We start from the raw sequence: 24581 nt of genomic DNA, 5'->3' as shown, positions 1-24581 counted from the left end.
GGCACACCTTAATCACTACTGTCACCAGTCTTTCCTCTTAGTGGCATAGTGACAATGTGTATTAGTTGTGAGAGGTAGACATTGTCACTTGATGTTATTATGGAATTAAATTATAGGATCAAATCATGTGCTCAAACTTTTTTTGAGGATACTGAACCTTGAAGTCCAGCAGAACAACAATGTTGATAGTGGTTAATGATGCAAGTGCATGTTTATATAGGGGGATATTAGTGCTTTCCTCCTCATCAAAAGATAAATAAAATCTTTCTGATACAAAATGTTTAACATTTATATACCAACCTTTTTTATTATTATCAATGAGAGATGTAAGATCTGACTTGAGGCTTTCTATGACAACAGTCTGACTACTGGCTTCCTTTGACTGAAGATTGGCCTGTAAACTCTGGATTTCTGCATCTTTCATAGCTAACTGCATCCTTAAAATTCAAATATATTATATTTCTTCTTTAATTATATATTACATAATTATTATAAGTGATATTAAGTTATAAAATAAACATTTCCATATAACAGACTGCTAACTTTTTAACTTTTTATCTTTAGGATGTTGCCAAGGACATTGAATTATTTAACCAACAAAGACAAGACAATTTGCCATATAATTTATATTTCAACAGCAACAGCTCTCTTAATATTTTCCATCAGTAACCTTTTTCAATTTGACTGAGATATTGCCAGTATAAATGGTTAATAATAATTTCATCAATACCTGCTTTGACAGAAACTTAGGCATACCAACACTTACAAACACAATTTTTCACAATATTTATATTTCAAAGGTACATAAAATGTTAAAAAAATTTTGAATCACCACCAATGTATTATATGTCTTCTTTAATTATATTAACGGCAGGTGAATAAAAATTGTCAATATAACAATGAGAACAATATTTAATAAATTCAGCTACCACATATGAAATTATCATTTTTAAAGATCTAATTTTGAAGATTTATAGAACTTAAAAAGATTTCAGCAGACAATTTCCAATGTACTTTATATTTCAAAGAGCAATACATTCAAAAACAATTTGTAATGAGTACCGTCCAATCTTTGAAATTAAATTTAAGTATTGTCCATATTGATACCTTTCATAACATTTTTGGAAAAATACACGAAAAAATGAAGGCTTGAGAGCTCTTGCAAGATGGACAAACTGATTTTCACTAAAAAGCTTAGCATATCATGTTTAAAACTTTAACATATTGCAAAATCTATTAAAATACTAACCAAACTCAAATAAGTTATAATGATGTATAATATATAATATCATGTATGTCAAATAACATGCAAACCCTATAACAGACATAGATTTCTCAATGGAAACTACCAAATACAATAAAATAGTCACCTCCTCCTTGGAGAAGGTCGTTGCAGTTTTCATCATTGTCATTAAAAAGCTACATGAAAGTACTGTAAAACAGCTCCGCCTCACCAGGTTTGTTGTAGCATAAAGCTTGTCATAAAGGATAGCTTCCTAAGATACTATAAAAAAGTTTGAACTTCTCCCCTTGAGCAGTTTATCAAAGTTGTCAAAAATGTCTTCCTAATATTCCGTAAGACAGTTTGACTATTTTCCTTTAAAAAGTTTGTTGTAGAATTAAAGTTTGTCATAACTGAGATCATCTTATACATTTGAGCTACTTACTGTTTGTTGCACTATTTAAACTTGTAATAAAAGCTACCTGAGATCTTGTGAGATAGCTCTAGCTCCTCCCCTTGGGGAAGTTTGTCGTAACTGAGATCCTGTTATTCAGTTAGAGCTTCTTCCTGTTTTTTGGACTATTAAAACTTGTAATAAAAGCTACCTGAGATCCTGTAAGATAGCTCTAGCTCCTCCCCTTGGGGAAGTTTGTCGTAACTGAGATCCTGTTATTCAGTTAGAGTTTCTTCCTGTTTTTTGCACTATTAAAACTTGTAATAAAAGCTACCTGAGATCCTGTAAGATAGCTCTAGCTCCTCCCCTTGGGGAAGTTTGTCGTAACTGAGATCCTGTTATTCAGTAAGGGCTTCTTCCTGTTTTTTGCACTATTAAAACTTGTAATAAAAGCTACCTGAGATCCTGTAAGATAGCTCTAGCTCCTCCCCTTGGGGAAGTTTGTCGCAACTGAGATCATGTTATTCAGTTAGAGCTTCTTCCTGTTTGTTGCACTATTAAAACTTGTAATAAAAGCTACCTGAGATCCTGTAAGATGGCTCTAGCTCCTCCCCTTGGGGAAGTTTGTCGTAACTGAGATTCTGTTATTCAGTTAGAGCTTCTTCCTGTTTGTTGCACTATTAAAACTTGTAATAAAAGCTACCTGAGATCCTGTAAGATAGCTCTAGCTCCTCCCCTTGGGGAAATTTGTTCTGTGGTAAAGGTATCAATTTCAATCTGTGTAGACTTATAAAAGCCACCAGAGGCCCCTTGATCCTGTCTCACACTACATACACCACTGTCATTGAAACTTGCACCTCTCTATAAAGAATGTATAATAAAATTGAGTATCAAAATAACTGTTATATAATTTTGTATTTTTTAATGGTTTAGTCTGCTGAATATTCTTATATTGTATTTTCAGCATAAAAACCTGGGGAAAAAAAACAGAAAAACAAAGTATCTTGTAATAACTGAACAAACCATTTATACATAAAGCAATTATTTGTAAAGTAAGAGACTAAATTGTACATGCATGAAAAATAATATGCTACTGACAAATATTCCATATGATCAATGCATTTATATTCCAAATAATTTTCAGTTAATTTTTTATATATAAGTTCATAATTATCTAGATGAAAAAAGTCCCACCATATTTAATAACACCTAAGGTTTATTGACTAATGCATAAATACAAAGTTTTAATGTATATAATGTTTGACCCCACACAGAAAACTATCAATTTATACTAACACTGCCTCTGCTTTGATCCTGTTGAACTTGAGAAGCTAGTTGTTCTAGCTGGACCAGCATGGTTCTACTTTCTTCTATCTCCTGTGTACAGGTATTTAACTGTTCTTGTTGTCTGTTTACTTGTGACTTCAGTCGTGTGTTTTCTTTTCTAATACTCTCCATCATCATTAACTCATTGTCAGATTTATCTTAAAATAAACATTATAAAATCATTGGTACAAAATTAAAATCAGCTGACCAAGGCAGTTAAACTGTTGGATACAACAAGACATCAGTTTGTATTTGAACATATATACATTGATGCAACTACCATACTTATTTTCAAACTAAATGAAAAGAAGATCCAAGAATGCTTTATGCAATAACAAACAATAGATACATAAAATTTCAAGCAGGTTTTTTTCCAGTCTTTTTTTTATATTCACTTAAGGCAGGACTACAAAATTGCCATGAAAATTAAGAAATGTTTGTTAATGCATAAGCATAACTTTTCAACTCATACATATATATGATGTAAACTTGGGAACCCATAGTAATTAAAGACTTGAAAACTGTACTGAATAGCTTTTTTCAATTTTGTTTAAGATGACAGTTTCATACTAAATTTCTGGTTATTTTCCCAAAATTTTTTTTTTAATTTCAACTACAAGCAGCATGTTACTGAAGCTATGACCATTTATATTGAAAGTACTTCCTGTTAAAAATAATAACATACTATGTTTAGCTGTAACCTTAGCTAGTTGTGATTTCAGGTCCATATTTTGTTGTTCTAAATGATTCTTTGTTTCCATTTCTACCCTTTCTTCACTCTGATATTGTCTAAAAATAAAAATGTCAAATAATATCAAACCATGTCAACAAATTTGTATTTTTCTGAATTTATAGTCATTTCTGGACTGAAATACCCATGTAAAATAAATTTTTAACCACAAACTGTAGACTCAAGAGATACTTCTTGCCTGTATTTCAATTATAACAATTTCAATAATTGTACAAAGTGTGAATAGACTAACACATGCACCATGGTGTCTCATTATATGCTCAGTAGACAACCAGCAAATAACATTATAGAGGTATGGCTTTTTTCAGCATCATAAAGGAATTATAACTAGGGTGACAAATTATAACTATTGACCATATTGTGTCAAAACCTTGTGTCTGCAATTTTTCATAAAAATTTTAAGAATGATTTAAACTACAGATTTGAATAGATGTGTAAATAGTAAGAATAGTCCATGTGAGGTATGTTTGTAGCTATGTATGTCCTGCAGAGTTGGTCAATAGTCCTTGGGAGGTATGTTTGTAGCTATGTATGTCCTGCAGAGTTGGTCAATAGTCCTTGGGAGGTATGTTTGTAGCTATGTATGTCCTGCAGAGTTGGTCAATAGTCCTTGGGAGGTATGTTTGTAGCTATGTATGTCCTGCAGAGTTGGTCAATAGTCCTTGGGAGGTATGTTTGTAGCTATGTATGTCCTGCAGAGTTGGTCAATAGTCCTTGGGAGGTATGTTTGTAGCTATGTATGTCCTGCAGAGTTGGTCAATAGTCCTTGGGAGGTATGTTTGTAGCTATGTATGTCCTGCAGAGTTGGTCAATAGTCCTTGGGAGGTATGTTTGTAGCTATGTATGTCCTGCAGAGTTGGTCAATAGTCCTTGGGAGGTATGTTTGTAGCTATGTATGTCCTGCAGAGTTGGTCAATAGTCCTTGGGAGGTATGTTTGTAGCTATGTATGTCCTGCAGAGTTGGTCAATAGTCCTTGGGAGGTATGTTTGTAGCTATGTATGTCCTGCAGAGTTGGTCAATAGTCCATGGGAGGTATGTTTGTACCTATGTATGTCCTGCAGAGTTGGTCAATAGTCCATGTGAGGTATGTTTGTACCTATGTATGTCCTGCAGAGTTGGTCAATAGTCCATGTGAGGTATGTTTGTAGCTATGTATGTCCTGCAGAGTTGGTCAATAGTCCATGGGAGGTATGTTTGTACCTATGTATGTCCTGCAGAGTTGGTCAATAGTCCATGGGAGGTATGTTTCATTGTGTTTGTAGCTATGTATGTCCTGCAGAGTTGGTCAATAGTCCATGTGAGGTATGTTTGTAGCTATGTATGTCCTGCAGAGTTGGTCAATAGTCCTTGGGAGGTATGTTTGTAGCTATGTATGTCCTGCAGAGTTGGTCAATAGTCCACAGGAGGTATTTTTGTAGCTATGTATGTCCTGCAGAGTTGGTCAATTATTTCATTTGACATTTGGAACTGTAAGCAAACTTATCCAAACTCAGTTATACTGGACCATACAATAAAACAGATATTTCAAAATTGATAGGATTTACTTGCTTTTTTCGCATTTAAAAATTCAGAACATTACACAATTTCACTACTTCTTATAATATGTTTGCCATTATGAGCAGTATATATTGGCCCATTGGTTACAAGTTTTTACTGGCAGATTGACATCCTGTGGAAACACTGTACCTGATATCATCATGTTGATTTCTCACTTTAGACTGTAATAGGGAAAGTTTTTCAAGTAGTTCTTCACGTTCCCTGTTCCCATGAGCAAGACTGTCTCGTAGATAATCCTCGTTTTCTTCCATCTGAAATTAGGAGTAAAATATTTGATATTTCATCATATTCAATACTTCAGCTTTTCATGATAGGCTATCAGATTTTGATAGAATGCTACATGTTTGGTTAACTGGAATTTTATGAAATCACAATTTTTAATGCTGTTTTTTATCTGTTAAAATAAATTTTCAACCTTCTGGATTATTCATGCTGAAATTTCACCAAGACTTTTTCCCCCTAAAATGTAAAATGATTTTTTTCAAGCACAGCAGTTGCATGCTTGGTTGAAATTAAGTTATGATGTTACATGATCTTCAAATGTTTGACACTTCTATTCTGATAATATCAAGAATAAGAATAATCTTGTTTTCTTCACAATATATACTAGACTCATTTAGATTTTACATAGTATTGGTACATGTTTTTCATATCTAAATGTCATAATTCTGTCATTCTGTTCTGAAACTGATATATTATTCAAAAGTTTCAAGGTGATTTTTTTTTCTCAGGAAAATAATTTTCATTTAAAAATTAGCATAAAAAGTGCAAAGGATCCAGAATACATAAGTAATAATAATTCAAAATTATAATGCTTTTAACTCATTCAAATTGTTTTTATAATTGATTTGTATGTTATACTCATGTTACACATGTTCTGTTTCCGAGTATTAATAAAGATATAAAAAATAATTTGAAAAATAAAATCTGTAACATATTTATTCTGGAAATACATTTAAAAAAATAACATTTGTTCAAAATATGAAAAATTATATTCTAATATACCTTTTTAATCTTTTCTTTTGTCTTTTTCTGATAATCTTCCAGCATCTCTTGTGATTCTAACAGGTTTTGTAAAGCTTCATCTCTCTGATTTTCAGCACTGTAAATGAAATTAAATGATTTAAGTTCTGAAAAGATAACTAAATAAAACAAATTCTGCTGGAATACCTTTTTATATTTTTTTTGTTTTTACAGAAATTTTCTTCTCAAATTATCTGTTAAAGTCTGACAGGAAAGTCTACCCCAAATATGAGTCTAACATAACCAATTACCCAGAATTCAATTATTCTTAATCTTTATGTTTGTCTGCTAAGTAAACAAATTTATTTCTTTTGATTTGTATAATCAAAATGGATTTATGAAATTTGAACATAAGCAAACTACTGTCTATATCTCATGACATGACTAGTACTTCCACTGGAAAAAAAACTGAGGAATAAATATACAAATGATTCATTTCAAATTTAAAACAATTTAAGTAATTAAACCAGTAATTTCTAAAATAATGTCAAATATGTTCCTTATTGGAATTTCTACAGAAGAATTCCACATTTAACAATTGCTTTAGGACTGACTGCATACTATCAGGACAAATTATTTTAAAAGAAGAAGCTGAAAAAATGCAAGGCAACTTAGATTTCACTTTGTGTCTACCCAAAAGATGACACAGCAAAAGGATACATTTTCTCTTATTTCCCCCAGCTTTCTAAGCATTAGAAAATCAACAACCCAACAATTAATAACAGACTTTTTAATTGTCGATATTTCCTTTACATGGATATGAATTAAAATATTTTACTTTTAACATACTGACTAGATTTCAATAATTAATTACCCCTTTCTCTTTTTTCTTTCATCAGATAAATCTGATCTGAATTCTTCAATATGATTTTCTAAGTCTTTAATGCTTTGTTTGTTTTCATCGAGTTGTTTTTGGCTCCTGTCATACCTCTCCTCAGCATCTCTAAAACAAAAACATTTTCAATAATTTCTGTCAAACTTGTTATAATTAAAATAATTTCAATCATGTACATTTGTGTACTGTAGTGAATCAGCTATGGAATTTTCTTTTCAAGATAGGATTCTTTTTAAAACATTAGTTTCATCTTAATTCTGTATACAATCTTCTTTTTACGTTCAAAGCTTCTACAATTTAGTTTATAAAAACTCCTGTTCTTTGGCAACACATTACAATGTACTACCAAAAATGACTAACTTGGAAATGTCTGTTTAAGAGTATACATGTATATGGCTGATGCTCTCACAATCTATATATTCTCCTTTAATGGGTCAACTGGTCATTTCATTGGTTTGAAATTAATACAAGAAAATACAACTCAGAATGAAATTCAGTCAAATATTTGTATAAAATGTCTTAAAAATAAACATAGTTTTATATTTTATGTGCCATTTAGCTTATAGCAGCTACCAATTTTAAGCATCTATTAAGATTCATCAGTTAATAAAAGGGTCAATTAGTTCTGCTTGATAGAAATTTTATATAAGGGTATCTTCATCATTTACAAAATAAATTCCAAAAGAAGAAACTTATCTCAAGAGTTAAAAAATGTGTGTTCATATTTTATTTTCATTACTGCAAGGCAATATGCTTAACATGTATGTACAACTGAAAGGTTTATGTACAGTATGTCTTATCTCACTGACAAGCATTCAATTTTGGATATTCTACACAGCAGTTATTTAAACAATATGATTCTATAAAACATACTATGGCTGTTACTAAGTGAAGTGGATGAAATGCTTTAAAAAATATTATATTATTACAACAATATTAAAGAAAATAATAACCCATAACACAGTCTTTTTTTTTTAAATTAAAAGACAAAACTTAAGTGGGTACAGAACATCTTAGGGAGTTAACTCTTAAAAATCAGCTGAGTGTTTTAATCACAAACTATTAGTAAAGAAAAATCAAGCTTATCAATGATCTAAATTAGTGTTTGTCAAACTGGGCTATATATCCAATGAAATTATTCCTGTAAATTGTGTGGTTCAAATTTCTTGAAATTTTAGTTTTTTTTGTCAACAGGTGAAAGTAAATATTTGGTCAAAATTCTATGAAAATTAGACAAGTCAAATCTATTTTAGTCAGAGTGTTGGGTACCCCCTTAGGGTTATTCCATTAAAATGTATGTGAGAGGGTAGGAAGGGACTTTCACAATATCCCTACAACCAAGAACCATTTTTTAGATAATTTTGCATAATGGTAATAGACGCATACTGAAAAAAGACCCATGACCCACATTCAATAATTAAACTTCCCTTCCTACCCTCCCACATACATTTTAATGGAATAGCCCTTAAAACACCAATTAAAGTTTGTTGGCTCATTATTGAACACTAACTCTAGAAAATTACAAGCATATCCATCTGACTTAGATGGATGCTGTAGAAACTATCGTTTGCTAAATCATATTAAACTATTGTTACCAATATAACCTACCTAAGAGCAGCATCCTGTGATTCTGTTTCAGCTTGCAGTCCTGTAATTCTATCCTCCAAATCTGGAACTTGTTCTCTGAAGTCATTTAACTCCTTGCTTAGCTCCTGCACCTTTAAAGGACAAGATAATTCACAACATCTATATTTTTGTTGCAATTTCTGATTTCAAATTCCATATGAGAGAGTTTGAAGCAAAATATTTAATTTTCCATCTGGTATTAAAGCAAATTTATCAGTTTTGTTTAAAAAAAAATTTACTCCTTGAACTTCACAGAAGATAAAAACATACAGCAGAAGTTGAAAATTAACAAATAATGACATAGACTGTCTAGTTGCAGCATATGAATAAATGGAAACAGGGAATACTTCCAATAGCCAAAAAAAATCATAATATAAATCAAGGTCAAAATATGATTATTAACAATAGACAAGTGGCTATATACATGTAGTATGTCAAGCAATAAATCACACTGAATCTAGAAGAGTTTTGAATAAATTTAACAGAGACTAAATAACAAAATGACAAGAATGTGTCCATAGTACATGGATGCCCCACTTGCACTATCATTTTCTTTGTTCGGTGGACCGTGAAATTGGGGTCAAAACTCTGATTTGGCATTAAAATTAGAAAGATCATATCATAGGGAACATGTGTACTAATTTTCAAGTTGATTGGACTTCAACTTCATCAAAAACTACCATGACAAAAAACTTTAACCTGAAGTGGGACAGGCAGACGAACGAACGAATGGAAGCAGAGACCAGAAAAAATAATGCCCCTACTACTATCATAGGCGGGGCATTAAAATTAAGATATAACAAAAGACAACAAATGAAGAGGCTTCTGACATGGGACAACCACATGCACCACTGTGTGTGTAGTGGGTTGAGATCTAAGATCTTAAGGACAAGAAATTAGTCTCCCTTCTAAATAGGAACAAAAACAATGGACTTTGAATGGAGGACCAAACAGTTTCCAATTCATCATTGAAAAATGTTTGGTTAAAACAGCTCTGCTATATAGCTTTGGTAAACAGAAAGGCAATCTGTTGTCTCAACTGCAAAGTATATTATAATACATTAAACTAGAGGCTCTCAAGAGCCTGTGTCGCTCACCTGACTCTACTTTGGTTTTAGAAATCATGTAAAGATAGATAAAAATCATAACAGATACCCAAATAGTGATTGAGGCCAAATTTTGATTAATATTGGTCCCGTTATTTAATAAAATATCCTGGTGGCCATCTTGAACAGTAAATCGGCAACAAAGTAGCAACACTTGTCGAGCACTTCATAAGGAACATTCATGCCATGTTTGGTTTCATTCCATTCAGTGGTACTCTAAAAGAAGACATTTGTATGTATTTCCCATAGGGTCCTATGTTAAACTAAGCCCCCCCCCCCCCCCACCCTAGCGGCCATCTTGGATGATGGATCGACTGCAAAGTAACAACACTTGGTCAGCAACTCATAAGGAACATTCATGCCATGTTTGGTTCAATTCCATTCAGTGGTTCTCTAAAAGAAGACAATTGTATGTATTTCCCATAGGGTCCTATGTTAAACTAAGTCCCCCGCTGTCGGCCATCTTGGATGATGGATCGGCTACAAAGTAACAACACTTGGTCAGCATCTCATAAGGAAGATTCATGCCATGTTTGGTTTCATTCCATTCAGTGGTTCTCTAAAAGATGACATTTGTATGTATTTCCCAATTATTAGGTCCTTTGTTAAACTAAGTCCCCTGCTGTCGGCCATCTTGGATGATGGACCGACTGCAAAGTAACAACACTTGGTCAGTACCTCATAAGGAACATTCATGCCATGTTTGGTTTCATTCCATTCAGTGGTTCGCTAAAAGAAGACATTTGTATGTATTTCCCATAGGTCCTTTGTTAAACTAAGTCCCCTGCTGTCGGCCATCTTGGATGATGGACCGACTGCAAAGTAACAACACTTGGTCAGCACCTCATAAGGAACATTCATGCCATGTTTGGTTTCATTCCATTCAGTGGTTCTCTAAAAGAAGACATTTGTATGTATTTCCCATAGGGTCCTATGTTAAACTAAGTTCCCAGATGGCGGCCATCTTGGATGATGGATCGGCTACAAAGTAACAACACATGGTCAGCACCTCATAAGGAACATTCATGCCATGTTTGTTTTTTTTCCATTCAGTGGTTCTCTAAAAGAAGTCATTTGTATGCATTTCCCATAGGGTCCTATGTTAAACTAAGTCCCCGGCTGGCGGCCATCTTGGATGATGGATTGGCAACAAAGTAACAACACTTGGTGAGCACCTCATAAGGAACATTCATGCCATGTTTGGTTTCATTCCATTCAGTGGTTCTCTAAAAGAAGTCATTTGTATGCATTTCCCATAGGGTCCTATGTTAAACTAAGTCCCCCCACTGGCGGCCATCTTGGATGATGGATCGGCTACAAAGTAACAACACTTGGTCAGCACCTCATAAGGAACATTCATGCCATGTTTGGTTTCATCCATTCAGTGGTTCTCTAGAAGAAGTTCAAAATGTAAAAAGTTAACGCCGACGAGGGTTGACGACGGACGACGCCGGACGACGACGGACGACGGACGACGGACGCCAAGTGATGAGAAAAGCTCACTTGGCCCTTCGGGCCAGGTGAGCTAAAAACTGAAAGAAAATGACTTTTTGTAGTTTGTACAATCCTAATGAAAACGAAATATCACATTTTGTTCCTTACGTGTAAATTATGAAATGAGTTTTTGTTCGGTTTGTCCCTGTAATCTTATAGAACATGGCTGTTTATAATGTCCCTGTTAAAATGTATCAAACCATATGAGCTGCGACTTTCTGTATATCACCTTTTTATTTCTAAATAAAAATTGTGGCTTTTGCGACTTTTTGCATTATTAGCTTTAAATTTGTAAACTTTTGTTTTGTGATTTTCTGTCCATTTACTTTTCTAATATATCTTAAATCAACAAAAAAAAATTTTTTGCGTGAACCCCCTGAGGGGGTTTCACGCTTATATATTGGCGAGCTTTGGATGTGTCTATGGGCCACTGGATATCTCTAGGCCGGAAGTCGGAATTATTTCTCGGAACCTCTCGAAAGTTTTCGATCATTTATACAGGTAGTTATCTACGTCTTTGATATGGTCCCTCTATGGCTAGGCTACCAAGTGACATTAACAATCAAAGTAAATTGGAAAGTAAAACAATAAAGACTAAGTTGCAGTCAAAAAATCATTTAACTATTAGAACCTATTTGCCTTTTCACAAAACATATGTGTTTTTAATAATTGAATGATTATTAAATATCAAGTATAATGATAACGCAATTATATAATTCATGCTTTGAGACGGCCCCTCTTCTCGTTGTGTGTGTAGTATTAATAAACCTGGAAATAGTTTATTGACATAAAATGACCCAGAATAAACTGATTAGTTCTGCACGTTTAACATTTGAGCTTTAGTATTTCAATCATAGCATGAGAAAATGTCGGAAAGCATGAAGAAAATTAGGAAAACGATATTTCTGTAAAAATATTTTTCTAAGGTCGGTTACACAGTGATTGGAGAGCAGAAAGATAATCAAACAAAAGGATTTTTCTGTAAAAAAATATATATAATTTCATTAATAAATACTACCAGACTAAGAGAATATTCATTGTTAAGGTTAAACAGAGACTGAATTTATTCCTAATAATTATAGAATATAATCAAAATTGTAACTGTATACGTGAATTATGTCTTACATGTTTGATCAGTCATTACATTTATGAAAATTATTTGTAACGTATGAGCACCAATGAGCAGGGATGCGTACTCAAAATTAGCTAAATATCTAAATTTTAAAAGGTCGTGAATGAAAAAATACTTGCATGGTTTCAATTCACAAGGATTTTAAATCATTTCAACTCACAAAAAACGTAATTAATGTTTACAATAATCATAACAAAATTAATTACTATCATAATGTCAATTATTTTATACTGTTTTAGTAGGGATTTACAAGTCACTGCTTATATTTTGTATAGCAATATATTCATAATCTTTAAAAAAAAGATTCATTTGATAAATAAAATATCTGTCAGTAAATACTTGACATTTATGTTTATTGATATTATATTCAAGCTATTTTCAGGAAAAAAGTTCACAAACAGGAATGTATGTTGATTATAAAATTTCAATTTTTTTTTTCTTTTTCTTTCTTTTATTAGTTCAACCTTATAGCATCTTAATATTTGTACTATGATACGGTATTGAAAATTGTATTCATTGTCTTGAACAGCTATACTACACGTCTTGATTCATTCACATTATACACCCTCTTCATACGCACATTATCGGTTTCCATTCGCAAAAATTACGGATAAAATGTCAATGAATCCGGAGTCAAAACACTTGAGGTAGGTAGTTTGACATCCGAATTCAACTATAAGATTAATATATGTGATGACGCAAATGCGTATTCGTATCCAGAGTATCAGTGCATATGCTTTCTATTTACTATTTCTTGCGCAAAAATATCATGTTCAGGCATAAATGTTAATTTCACTTGCGAGTGCGAATTTTCCCTTTTCTGATCTAAATTCAGGACGTGGTAGTAAGAGCTTGACATGTGGTTTCAAGCACGATCATCATTGCTTAAAAACTGTATTCTGACCTCTAGCTGTTTCTCTTTTGCTTTCTTTTTTTGAGTAATTGTCCTTTTATAAATTTTGACATTTTCGAAATGCCAAGGATTTTTTACCTACTTCGTACTACCCGGTATGTTTGGTTTTTTTTTTACACATTTTTCATTAGAGCGTCACTGATGATTCTTTGAAGACTTAACTCACGTCTGGCGTACAACATGTTAATCCTGGTATCTTTTCATATCTACATGTCTTTTTATATAAATTGGTTCTTTTGAGAGTATGTTTATGTATTCATAAAACTTCTGAAAAATAAGATATTCTTCAAAACCAAGTTTCTCTGTAGAATATTTGGATTGATTTAAGAAAATCAGGATATGATCCTTAAAATTTAAGATGTTTTTTGAGACCAAAATAAGTCTCTATATAAGAGGTCCAAATGAAGCTGGTGTGTTAGTCTCAAGAAATATATACGAAACATTCTTAAAAGTTGCATGCCACAGGGTTTCACTTCACATGGAAAATTTATCTATACAATATCTACCATGAGTACAGAAAAATTCAATAACGAGTTGATAATATGAAGGAAACTCAATAAAGATATGATAGATAAAATAAATGCTTCCAGATTATAAAGCTAACTGACTGCTTAAATTTATATTGTAATTGGTTTTTGCAATTTGCATTATACATCCAGTTAGTAGAAACTGGGATTTGCAATAGGTTTATGAAAAAAATGATGTACAATCCCAAGTAACAAATGAAATAGTTGATCTTTAAAATGTATATTCAAATAGTTCTGTATATATACACATTTCTATTCACAACTATCCAACATTATTTTCAACTGAGATGTACAAGAATGTACACACTATTACATAGTTTTAATAAAGGTTGTTTAACTTCATCATTATCTTCTTCTTTTCACAGTCAATTATTTCAATTCAAATGGAAACAAACATTCAGCAACAATCCTTTGGTGACCAGTCAGCGGTCTTAGGTTCACGTATTGCTTTTCTTTTTTTAAAGAAAGCAACTTGTTTTAATAAGAATGAACCTTATTTATGAAGTAAATGCTTTGATATTCATGTTTTAGCAACAACAAAAAACATTATCCCTTCTAACCTTTGATTTAGCACCAAGTAATTCACGGCTACATTTTTCTGTCTCCACTAATAGTTTCTGATTCTGTAACAGTAACTTCCTGTTAGCCTCTTTCACATTTCTTACTTCTGCTGACTCATTGTTGACCTTTTGGTGACCCTCAATTAAGCTGTAGCTGAGTCTGTCATCTTTAGATGTATACTAAAGACAAAATTATCTTTCTAAATTTCATAGATTTTCTTATTTTGTACAAAGAAGCCCCCAATGCATCCGTCTTTTGGTTTCCTTAAAATTAATTGAAATGGAGGGGTTAGGGGTGTGGTTTTTGACAGCATGTTTCTTTTAAACATACCTTCCTTGGAAATTAAGAAGAAATTCAGAGAATTTACTTTTTTTTTAATTATTCAACCCAAACATTTATACAAATTTGATTATATCTCATCTTCCCATAAAACTTTATCTGGAAAAGCCTATACACAATGATGGATTAATGAATTTTAGAATTTCCTGAAAACTATATCAGGTTGAATTCCATTTTAATTGATTTAGTTACTGTATGTATCTGGTAATTGTAAATAGAAAATTTACAGCAAGTAGTCAGAGTAAACAAGTCATTTTTGTTGAAATGATCTTCTCTACCTCAGTAAAATATTCACTGAAAGCTACCTCTTCAAATGTTAATATTTTAAAATTTTATAGTCAAAAGCTGAAATGGAACCATTAAAAGATTGATTCTAGCTTTGTAGGTTTTTAAAGGCTAAATAAAAGCAGGAGAAATGATTGACATATAATTCAACCTTAGTTTTCTATTCTGTACAGGTATTATGGTCGTGTTGGTTTAAAGGGGCATTAGCTGTCAAATTCATGTTCACCGATTTGACTCAAATTCTCATATTTGATTAACAACATTCTAAAATGTATATATCCAAATTACAAAAAGTCTAGAATAATCAATTAACAATGCATGGTCTCGATAATATGTATCAGCATTTCATAGATATAAGAAGATGTGGTATGAGTGCCAATGAGACAACTCTCCATCCAAGTCAAAATTTATAAAAGTAAACCATTATAGGTCACAGTACGGTCTTCAACACGGAGCCTTGGCTCACACCGAACAGTAAGCTATAAAGGGCCCCAAAAATTATTCAAACGGGAAAACCAACGGTCTAATCTATATAAAAAAACGAGAAACGAGAAACACTTATGAACCACATCAACAAACGACAACTACTGAACATCAGATTCCTGATTTAGGACAGGTGCAAACAAATGCAGCGGGTTTAAACGTTTTAATGGTACCAAACCTTCACCCTTTTTCTGAAACAATAGTGTATTTTTTTATGTCTATTTTTGTCTAGATGTCATCTGATTAACCATCAAGATGACCTCCAAAGACTGCCGACAGTCAAATAACCTGATATAAACATAAATACAAATATAAATAGATAGCGACCACATGTAATTGGATTTTTCTAGGTCTGTTTGATTCATATTGTAGTTAAAAAGTATGTTTATCATCGTTTTTACCTGAATACGAATGAATTTTTTTGTGGATCAAATCAGTCAACCAAATGGTTCATCCTTGTTTCACTTTCAATGTTGACATTCCTTTCCTTTAATAGCTGAATACATGTGTAACCCATCTCCAGCTAAGGGGTCAAATTGAAGGTCACATGAATACGGATTCAATGAGGTTGAATTATTCAATTGCAAGTGAATAATTCATAAGCAATGGTTCTTAGGTTATTTATTGAGGACTGAACAAAAAAAAAATCATCTTTGTATTTTTTTATATATCTCATAGCTAATGCCCCTTCAGGAAGACCTTATCATTGATAAAAAGTTTTAAAACAAGACACTTTAAGCATGCTTGCAGCTAGCTTGGTTTGGTTTAAATTAACTGAAAACTTTAAAAGAGATCACTTTCGAAAGACATCAGGTGCTCAGTACTAAATGTGAGAGTCTTAGCTGATCAAACAGGCTGAAAGTGTGGAAAATGCTTGATGCAACCCTTCATGAAAACTATGTTGGGTCCTTACTTTTGACCTTATCTTCATAACTACATACTTTGGGTTTACTAGGAGTACTGGATACAGGATTGACTCTTTCAAAGCCAGCATAAGAAGATTCAGGCAGTGTAGCTAATCCAGACGCTATACTGTCTCTGTCATCTGGTCTATTATCTGGGTACTGAAGTAGCTCCTCCATGGTCAGTGGAAACAGTCTGTCTGGGTGACTGGTTATTGTACTAATACTTTCAACATCATCATCCTCACTAAAAAAGAAACAAATATAAAATCCACAACTTTTTGAATGATGTTATGCAGATTCAAGTTTGAAACCCCCCATACGTAGATCATATGAAAAAAGCTGACCTTACAAATATTGGGGAAATTTATGGTTATTTAATCATTTTTATAATAGCATCTAGTATAACAGTAAACTCATACCACCACAAGCAACTAGTATCACAGTAAACTCGTACCACCACAAGCAACTAGTATCACAGTAAACTCATACCACCACAAGCAACTAGTATCACAGTAAACTCGTATCACCACAAGCAACTCTTTCCGCAGTAAACTCATACATTTGCAAAACTCGCACCAACACAAACTACTACCAACTTATTAACAAATGGACCCAAATTAATGTAAAGTTGTGTTAAATGTTGAACATATATTCTTCATATTTCAGAAACAGACAAAAGTTTACATTCTGGGTTTATTTTGTAGATGTATCTTTATTTACTATATAGTTCAACTAATTTGATTTTGAATCCATACTGAATCATAGAAAATGAATGGGTTTGAACCGACCTACAAAATAATCTAAAATTCGGTAATGATGATTTAAAAATTGATTAATCTGTTATATCACAGTTCAAAAAAGATCAAAAGACATAATCTACTTATTAAAAGAAAAGAGTTCACATGCTGAAATGTCTCGCCTGCTTTACTGACCATTGATTTTATGTTCAACTTCAAGTCTTGAAGATAATGGCCTTACTACAAGTATCACATAAACTTAACATTTTTAAAGATCCACGACAATGAGGTCAAGGTCAGATAAATCTTGTCAGACAGACATGTACACCTTACAATTATTCCATACACCAAATATAGTTGACCCTATTATTGCTTATGGTAATTGAAAAACAGACCAAATCACAAAAACTTAACATTGACCAATGAACCATGAAAATGAGGTCAAGGTCAGATGATACCTGCCAGACAGACATGTTCACCTTACAAGCATTCCATACCAAAAATATAGTTGATCTATTGCTTATGGTAATTGATAAACAGACCAAAGCACAAAAACTTAACATTGACCAATGAACCATGAAAATGAGGTCAAGATCAGATGATACCTGCCAGACAGACATGTATACCTTCAATCACTCCATACACAAAATATAGTTGACCTATTGCATATAGTATGTATGCACTTAAAAAACAGACCAAAGCACAAAAACTTAACATTGACCAATGAACCATGAAAATAAGGTCAAGGCCAGATGATACCTGCCAGACAGACATGTAAACCTTACAATCTTTCCATACACCAAATATAGTTCACCTATTGCTTATAGTACTTGAAACACAGACAAAAACACAAAAACTTAACATTGACCAATGAACCATGAAAATGAGGTCAAGGTCCGATGATACCTGCCAGACAGACTTGTACACCTTATAATCATTCCATTCACCAAATATACTTGACCTCTTGCTTATAGTACTTGAAAAACAGACCAAAACACAAACTTAACATTGACCAATGAACCATGAAAATGAGGTCATGGTCAGATGAAACCTGCCTGACTGACATGTACCCGTTACAATCGTTCCATACACCAAATATAGTTGACCTACTGCTTATAGTATATGAGAAACGGACCAAATCATGTAACTTTAACCTTGATCACTGATCCATTAAATGAGGTCAAGGTCAGGTGAACTCTGTCTGACAGACATGCAGACATGGCAAGGAACCCATATACCAAATACAGTACACACAGAGAGTACTGATTCTCATACTCCAAACACTCATGACTGTGTAAAAACTTGGTGTCACACCTAAGAACTCCAGCAACTCTCTCTTAATCTTGGAAGGAAATTGGGAGAAACTTGGTGTAATTCCTCCATTTAATCCCTTAATTGTTTATTACCTTGGTGTCGTTTCTCCCAACACCATGACTTTTATTGCCATAATTACCTTTGAAGTGTGCCAGTAGTTGTTGACTACAATAAACATTTTTTGTGTTTACTGTCATTAAATGACAGTCACATTTGTAACATTTTAAGTACATCAAATTTGGATAGAAAATATTAAAATATCATATGTTTATATAAGGTGATTATAATTATATGAAATTAAGAAATGTTAAACAGAATTTATTCAATCTTTTTCTAAAATTTGAATGAAAATTAAAGGAAGAAATATATATATATTCAATTTCTTTACTTTATTTATTATTTGTTTTTATCATTAAATATTTTTTTAATCTGACTACAAATAAAACTTATAAATATCAACTATCCGTTCTTGATTATGTAAGAAAGTTAATAATTTTCCAATCTTACAAGATAAATGAAAACAAATATCAATATATATTTTGTATAAAAAATTTAAAATTTCATTTCAGTACCTTTTCATTTATTTCAGAAATAAAACTTTAAGGAAAATATTTCAAATAGGATGAAGTACATTGTAATTAGAATAGTTGACCTGTAATTACATGTCAATGTCAGACCATACAGTCATGCTGTGTTGATTTTTATTACTTTTACCTGCAATCAACAAGTCATAAAATCCTCCCAGATGGGAGTAAGTACTGGGAGTATTTTGGGAGAGAAATCCGTGTTTCACAGTGTGACACTGTGTTACACCAGAATCATTGTTAGGAGTATGAGAACATGTCCTCTCTGTGTGTACAGTATAGTTATCCTATTACTCATAATAAGTGAGAAACTCATATGACAAAAAAACTCAAATTTTTTTCCAAGCAGTCACTGAACCATGAAAATGAGGTCAAGGACAATGGACATACGATTGACGGAAACTTTGTAACATAAGGTATCTGCATACAAGATATGAAGCATCCAGGTCTACTACCTTCTGAAATATAAAGCTTTATACAAATAGTTTACGAAGTACATCTGATTAGGGATTTTTGACATTTTGTAAACACTTAAGTGTCTACTTCAGTCGATTTAATTAGTTTATGTTAAAGATTTGAACTGATTTGGTCATAAAAGACGCTCAAATTCAAGCTTAAATATGAAAAATCTATCAAATATGCCATAAAACGTCACTTTTCAGATGTTTTTGTCTAACATGAAAGTGGACACATTCATGTTCAGTCTTAACATTTTTATATGTTAAGTATTATTATCAAATACAACATATGTTGAAATATTTAGACTGAACACAAAAGTGGCCACTTCCATTTCAGACAAAAACCGTCTTAAAATTAGCACAAATACTACAATTGTGAAGATTTCAGTAATTTTGCATGAATTTATGATGCTCTTACCTGATGCATGTGCATTGTATTGTCAAAAACAGGCCATGTGTATGGAACAAAAGTATTCTACTTTCCAATAAAGAGCTAAAAGTTTACATTTCAACAAATCTGTAAAAGTGCTATATTTTGGGGCCAAAAAGGGGTCTTACCGGGCCTACCCCTTTGGGCCAAACTGATTGCTTAAAAACAAAGTATTATTTCAAAATTTCGCTTTTAATAATACTTCCGACACATAAGGAATTGTATTCTCATTTTTTTTCTAAATTGTAGCTAATGCCCCTTCAAGAGTTTTCAATCTATACATTAATCATGTAAAAACACTACAGGTATATCTTTTATTGCATACATATAAAACAATTTCTTTATTGTATATGTCATAGAAATCACAAAAACACAAGGCATTGAAGGTTATTGAATTTCACTTCTCCAAGAAGTTGATCACTTCTTCCTTCTATCTCATGGAATAAGAAGCCATTTCTTTTGCTCCATAATCCAAGATTAGGCGAATCCGGGTTCGTTCGCCCAAAACCACGTTCACGCCCATTCACGTTCGCCCCCTTTCACTTTCGCACCCTACACATTCGCACCCAAAGTCCGTTCGCACCCTTTTTATTGGTTTTGTGTTTAATAATTTTGTAATCGAGTTTTGGTAAGTGTATTGCTGTAAATATTTTTTTTTCATTGTTTCAAAATAAAGTGAGATTCTGACAACATTTTTTTGTGTTGAATAAATCTTAATCATGTTTTGGTGAGTGTATTGCTATAAAAAAAAAAATTCATTGTTTCTAAATAAAGTGAGATTCTCACGTTTGTTTTTTGTGTTGAATAAATCTTAATCATCTTTTGGTTAGTGTATTAATGCTATAAATTTATGTTTTCATTGTTTCAAAATAAAGTGAGATTCTCACGTTGTATTTTTTTTTGTGCTAAATAAATCTTAAATTATGTTTTGGTTTGTGTTGTGATAAAAAAAAATGTTCATTGTTTCAAAATAAAGTGAGATCAAGCTGTCAAAATCAATTATCTTTCGTGTTTTTCTTTTAAAATCTTCAATGTTTTACTCATACCAAGCTAAATACATTGCAGTATTTACATCAAAGCAAGTTAAAACAACAATCATGACTTTCAAACACACAACAATAATACCAAATTTAGCTGTGTATAAATACCAATTAGCAGTAATCATACATTTGTACATAATTAACATTTATTAATTAATCATCAAATTGATAAAAAAAAAAACATTCATATAATAATTCCGCAATTTTTATTCAGGAAAATATATATTTTTTGGTATATACATAGACATGATAGACAATTGTCTATTGTCTATAAAAAAAATATCTAATAATTCAACTTGAATTTGAATAAAAATTGGGTGCGAACGGACCTAGGGGGCAAACGTGTAGGGTGCAAACGTGTATTGGGCGCGAACGGACCCGATACCGATTAGGCCCTGCTTAATTGGGATTTTATTTTAATTGACTGCGAGACTATGCTGCATCTCCATCATGTCCATGTACCAGGTCTTCCAACTGAAATTTTGTTAATAAAAGATTCAAAACAAACTGGTATTAAAAGTTTACCAATTATTTACATTATGTTCACTTACTCAAATCTATTTTTTTCTCGATTTTCAATTTTTGAAAGCTTCTTCAAGTTTCTCTCTGTTTCCAACAGACGCCTGCGAAGGTCATGCACGTTGTGCATCAACAGTGCTTGTGGTTCAAAGTTATCCATTATATTCTTCTTATCTAAACTTAGCGAAGAAGTTCTTACATTTAATTTGTATATTTCTGTTTATTCATAAAACACATGGCGGGTATTGTCATTGTTGACATTTACAAAACAGGCCGAAACATGCAACTCAACAAATATATTGGATGTTCAATAGAAATTGCTTCTTTTGAAACGTTCGATGTTTGTTGTGATGAAATATGCTATTAGATAAAATTATAATCAATTTCTATGTTTTCACAGTAGTTTCATAAACTTCACATTGATTTAAATAATTCTAAAATTCGCGTTTTTCGCCGATTGGCGACCAAAACAATCTTCAGAATTCTTGTCAATAAAATGTTTGCGATAAGCAATATTTTCATTCCATTTCAAGCATCAAAACGAACGGGGGAAATCTGAAAACCAGCAAAATGGGTTTTAACACATACAAGTCCCATACTCCCTTATTAGGTGTATAATATTACGTAATGATTGTTGCTGTCTACCAGATTTAAACGGGCGTTTATCATTTAGCCCAGTTTTAAATATGCCAAAACTTCAATCTAATAGGGAAAATAAAAAGATTCGAATGAGTTAAAAAGATTTTCAACCTATTTTTTATTTTTCTAAATAAAATCTGATTTTTGTAGTCAATTTATAAGTACCCCAAAAAAATTGTTTTATAAAAATGAAAATGTGTAGTTTTTCTATGCCGAAACTTTGACATATTGAAACGGGGAAATAAAAGACCTGACATTTTACGGGAAGATTTATGATTCGAACTTAAATAACATTTTTTTTTATTTTTTCAATTGACTATAGTCACTTTCCTTTAAATTTTGTTAGAGATTAACACTGATATATTACATGTATGAAATAGAAATTAAAACCAACATCATTTTGATATGAATATAAGTACTTTGTTGCAGAAAAGTATTATATATGCTATAGCAACGAAAACATATTTACAACATGACAAATGATAAACAGCAGAGACCAATACATAAAAAAACATAAGAAAACAAATAACATTAAGTAACAATATGTGATCTGATACTGTAACTTGGACTGGAACGGGCATATGGGGAAGTAAAAAGACCTGAATGGTCCTGAAAACTTTATGTAATGACATGTAATTAGGTTGATTGATAATCCAATTAAAAGAATAAAAAGGGGTGCTAACATGGGATAACACAATAATGGTCACCTGGCACAATTCAATCTAATATGTAGTATAACGAAATCAGAGATCTATATTTTAATTAGATTGGGCACAATTTAAAGCGTGAATTACAGTTGATCGCTTAACTGTCAAACTTTTATTTCATTTACAAACAATCTAATTAAAGTTAGTTATCCGCACTTGCTCCTCATTTCCGTTCGGTTGTTTAAATGCCAAGCGCGGCATATAAACAAGCGAACGAAAATGAGGAGCAAGTGTGGAGACGCAAATTTTAATTAGATTGATTAAGAAAATACGAATATTATACATGGTTGATTTTTTTTTAAATACATATATATGCATATAAGTATTCATGCGTGATCTGTATTTTCAGAAGTGTTTACAAATACATCATTTATATAGATTTGAAGAAAAAAAATCACTGTTTTTTTTTCTACTGTTGAAGACCATGCAGTTACCAGTTTCCAACACCTGCCATTTTATTCAATAAACAAATCATGCAGACTGTTAATATCTTCCTGATTAGGTATCAACAATTGTTTTAAGATTTTGTTATTTTACTATGTTTACATGTCTGCTATACTACTTTTGTAATGTTTTTATGTTGATATTTGATCAAATAAATTCTATCTATATATATATGCAGCAGTGAGAATTGACTTATCTTCTGTGGTACCGGTAACATAATATATATATATATATATATATATATATATATATATATATATATATATTGGTTCCAGCTTCAATACTGTGTAAGTGGTTGATTTTAAGTGACATAAATATAAAAAATAAGGAGATGTGGTATGATTGTCAATGAGACAACAGTTCACAACTATCCACCAAAGTTCAAATGAAGTGGATGTAAGCAGTTAAAGGCAACCGTACGACCTTCAACAATGAGAAAACCCATACTGTATAGACGGTTATTTAAGGCCACGACATGAAAAATATGAAATAATTCGACTGGGAAAACTAACGACCTAATTTATTACAAAACAATTTGCGAAAAAAAAATATGACGGACATCAACCAACAATGAGAACCACTGAACAACAGGCTCCTGACTTTGGAAATGCAATAAAAGCCCTGTTCATTGACAAATTTCTATGTTTTCAATGTATTGTGTGCGATTTTGTCCCATGTACATTTACTCCATATCCTTTCATTTTCTATAAAGAATTTGGCAAGGTTAAACATGTTTGTGAGCTCAACCCTACCCTAACCTGGGACAGTGGAGTTACGGCACAACATAAGAACAAATTATAAAAATCAGTTGAAAAGTGCTTAACTCATCAGATCGATACAAAGCAGAAAAACATCTAAGAAAAACACAGACCGGACGTGGCAGGGAATTTATACATCCCTAACAACAAAAAAGACACAAAGTACAGATCTGACAGTACTCGCAGTTACTGACAGCAAGTACAAAGCCAATAATAAATAATAAAAAAGCATGTATCTAATAGATATAAGAAGATGTGGTATGAGTGCCAAGGAGACAACTCTCCATCCAAGTCACAATTTGTAAAAGTAAACCATTATAGGTCAAAGTACGACCTCCAACAAGTTGCCTTGGCTCACACCGAGCAGCAAGCTATAAAGGGCCCTTAAAATGACTAGTGTAAAACCATTCAAACAGGAAAACCAACGGTCTAATCTATATAAAGAACGAGAAACGAGAAACAATTATGAAC

General features: G+C 32.2%; 1 protein-coding gene and 1 long non-coding RNA gene across 2 annotated transcripts in view; one reads left to right on the top strand and one right to left on the bottom strand.

The window, feature by feature from the left end:
* Positions 1-22035, bottom strand: part of LOC127728638 (coiled-coil domain-containing protein 18-like) — a 57177-nt gene extending 35142 nt beyond the window's left edge. The window contains exons 1-11 of the mRNA XM_052236165.1: positions 21595-22035; positions 16517-16724; positions 14468-14647; positions 8718-8827; positions 7089-7217; positions 6257-6353; positions 5381-5502; positions 3628-3731; positions 2913-3100; positions 2320-2477; positions 301-437 (exon numbers count right to left, since the gene is read on the bottom strand). Of these exons, the coding sequence (XP_052092125.1) occupies positions 301-437; positions 2320-2477; positions 2913-3100; positions 3628-3731; positions 5381-5502; positions 6257-6353; positions 7089-7217; positions 8718-8827; positions 14468-14647; positions 16517-16724; positions 21595-21722 (1561 nt within the window). The 5' untranslated portion in view covers positions 21723-22035. The remainder of the gene's footprint in view (positions 1-300; positions 438-2319; positions 2478-2912; positions 3101-3627; positions 3732-5380; positions 5503-6256; positions 6354-7088; positions 7218-8717; positions 8828-14467; positions 14648-16516; positions 16725-21594) is intronic.
* Positions 1-24581, top strand: part of LOC127728673 (uncharacterized) — a 96777-nt gene that overhangs the window by 38326 nt on the left and 33870 nt on the right. The window lies entirely within an intron of this gene.

Source organism: Mytilus californianus, unplaced genomic scaffold (assembly GCF_021869535.1).
Source record: "Mytilus californianus isolate M0D057914Y unplaced genomic scaffold, xbMytCali1.0.p SCAF_2, whole genome shotgun sequence".
NCBI classification, from domain to species: Eukaryota; Metazoa; Mollusca; class Bivalvia; order Mytilida; family Mytilidae; genus Mytilus; species Mytilus californianus.
Note: the sequence above shows the minus strand (reverse complement) of the source record. Positions and strands in the feature narration are given on the sequence as shown.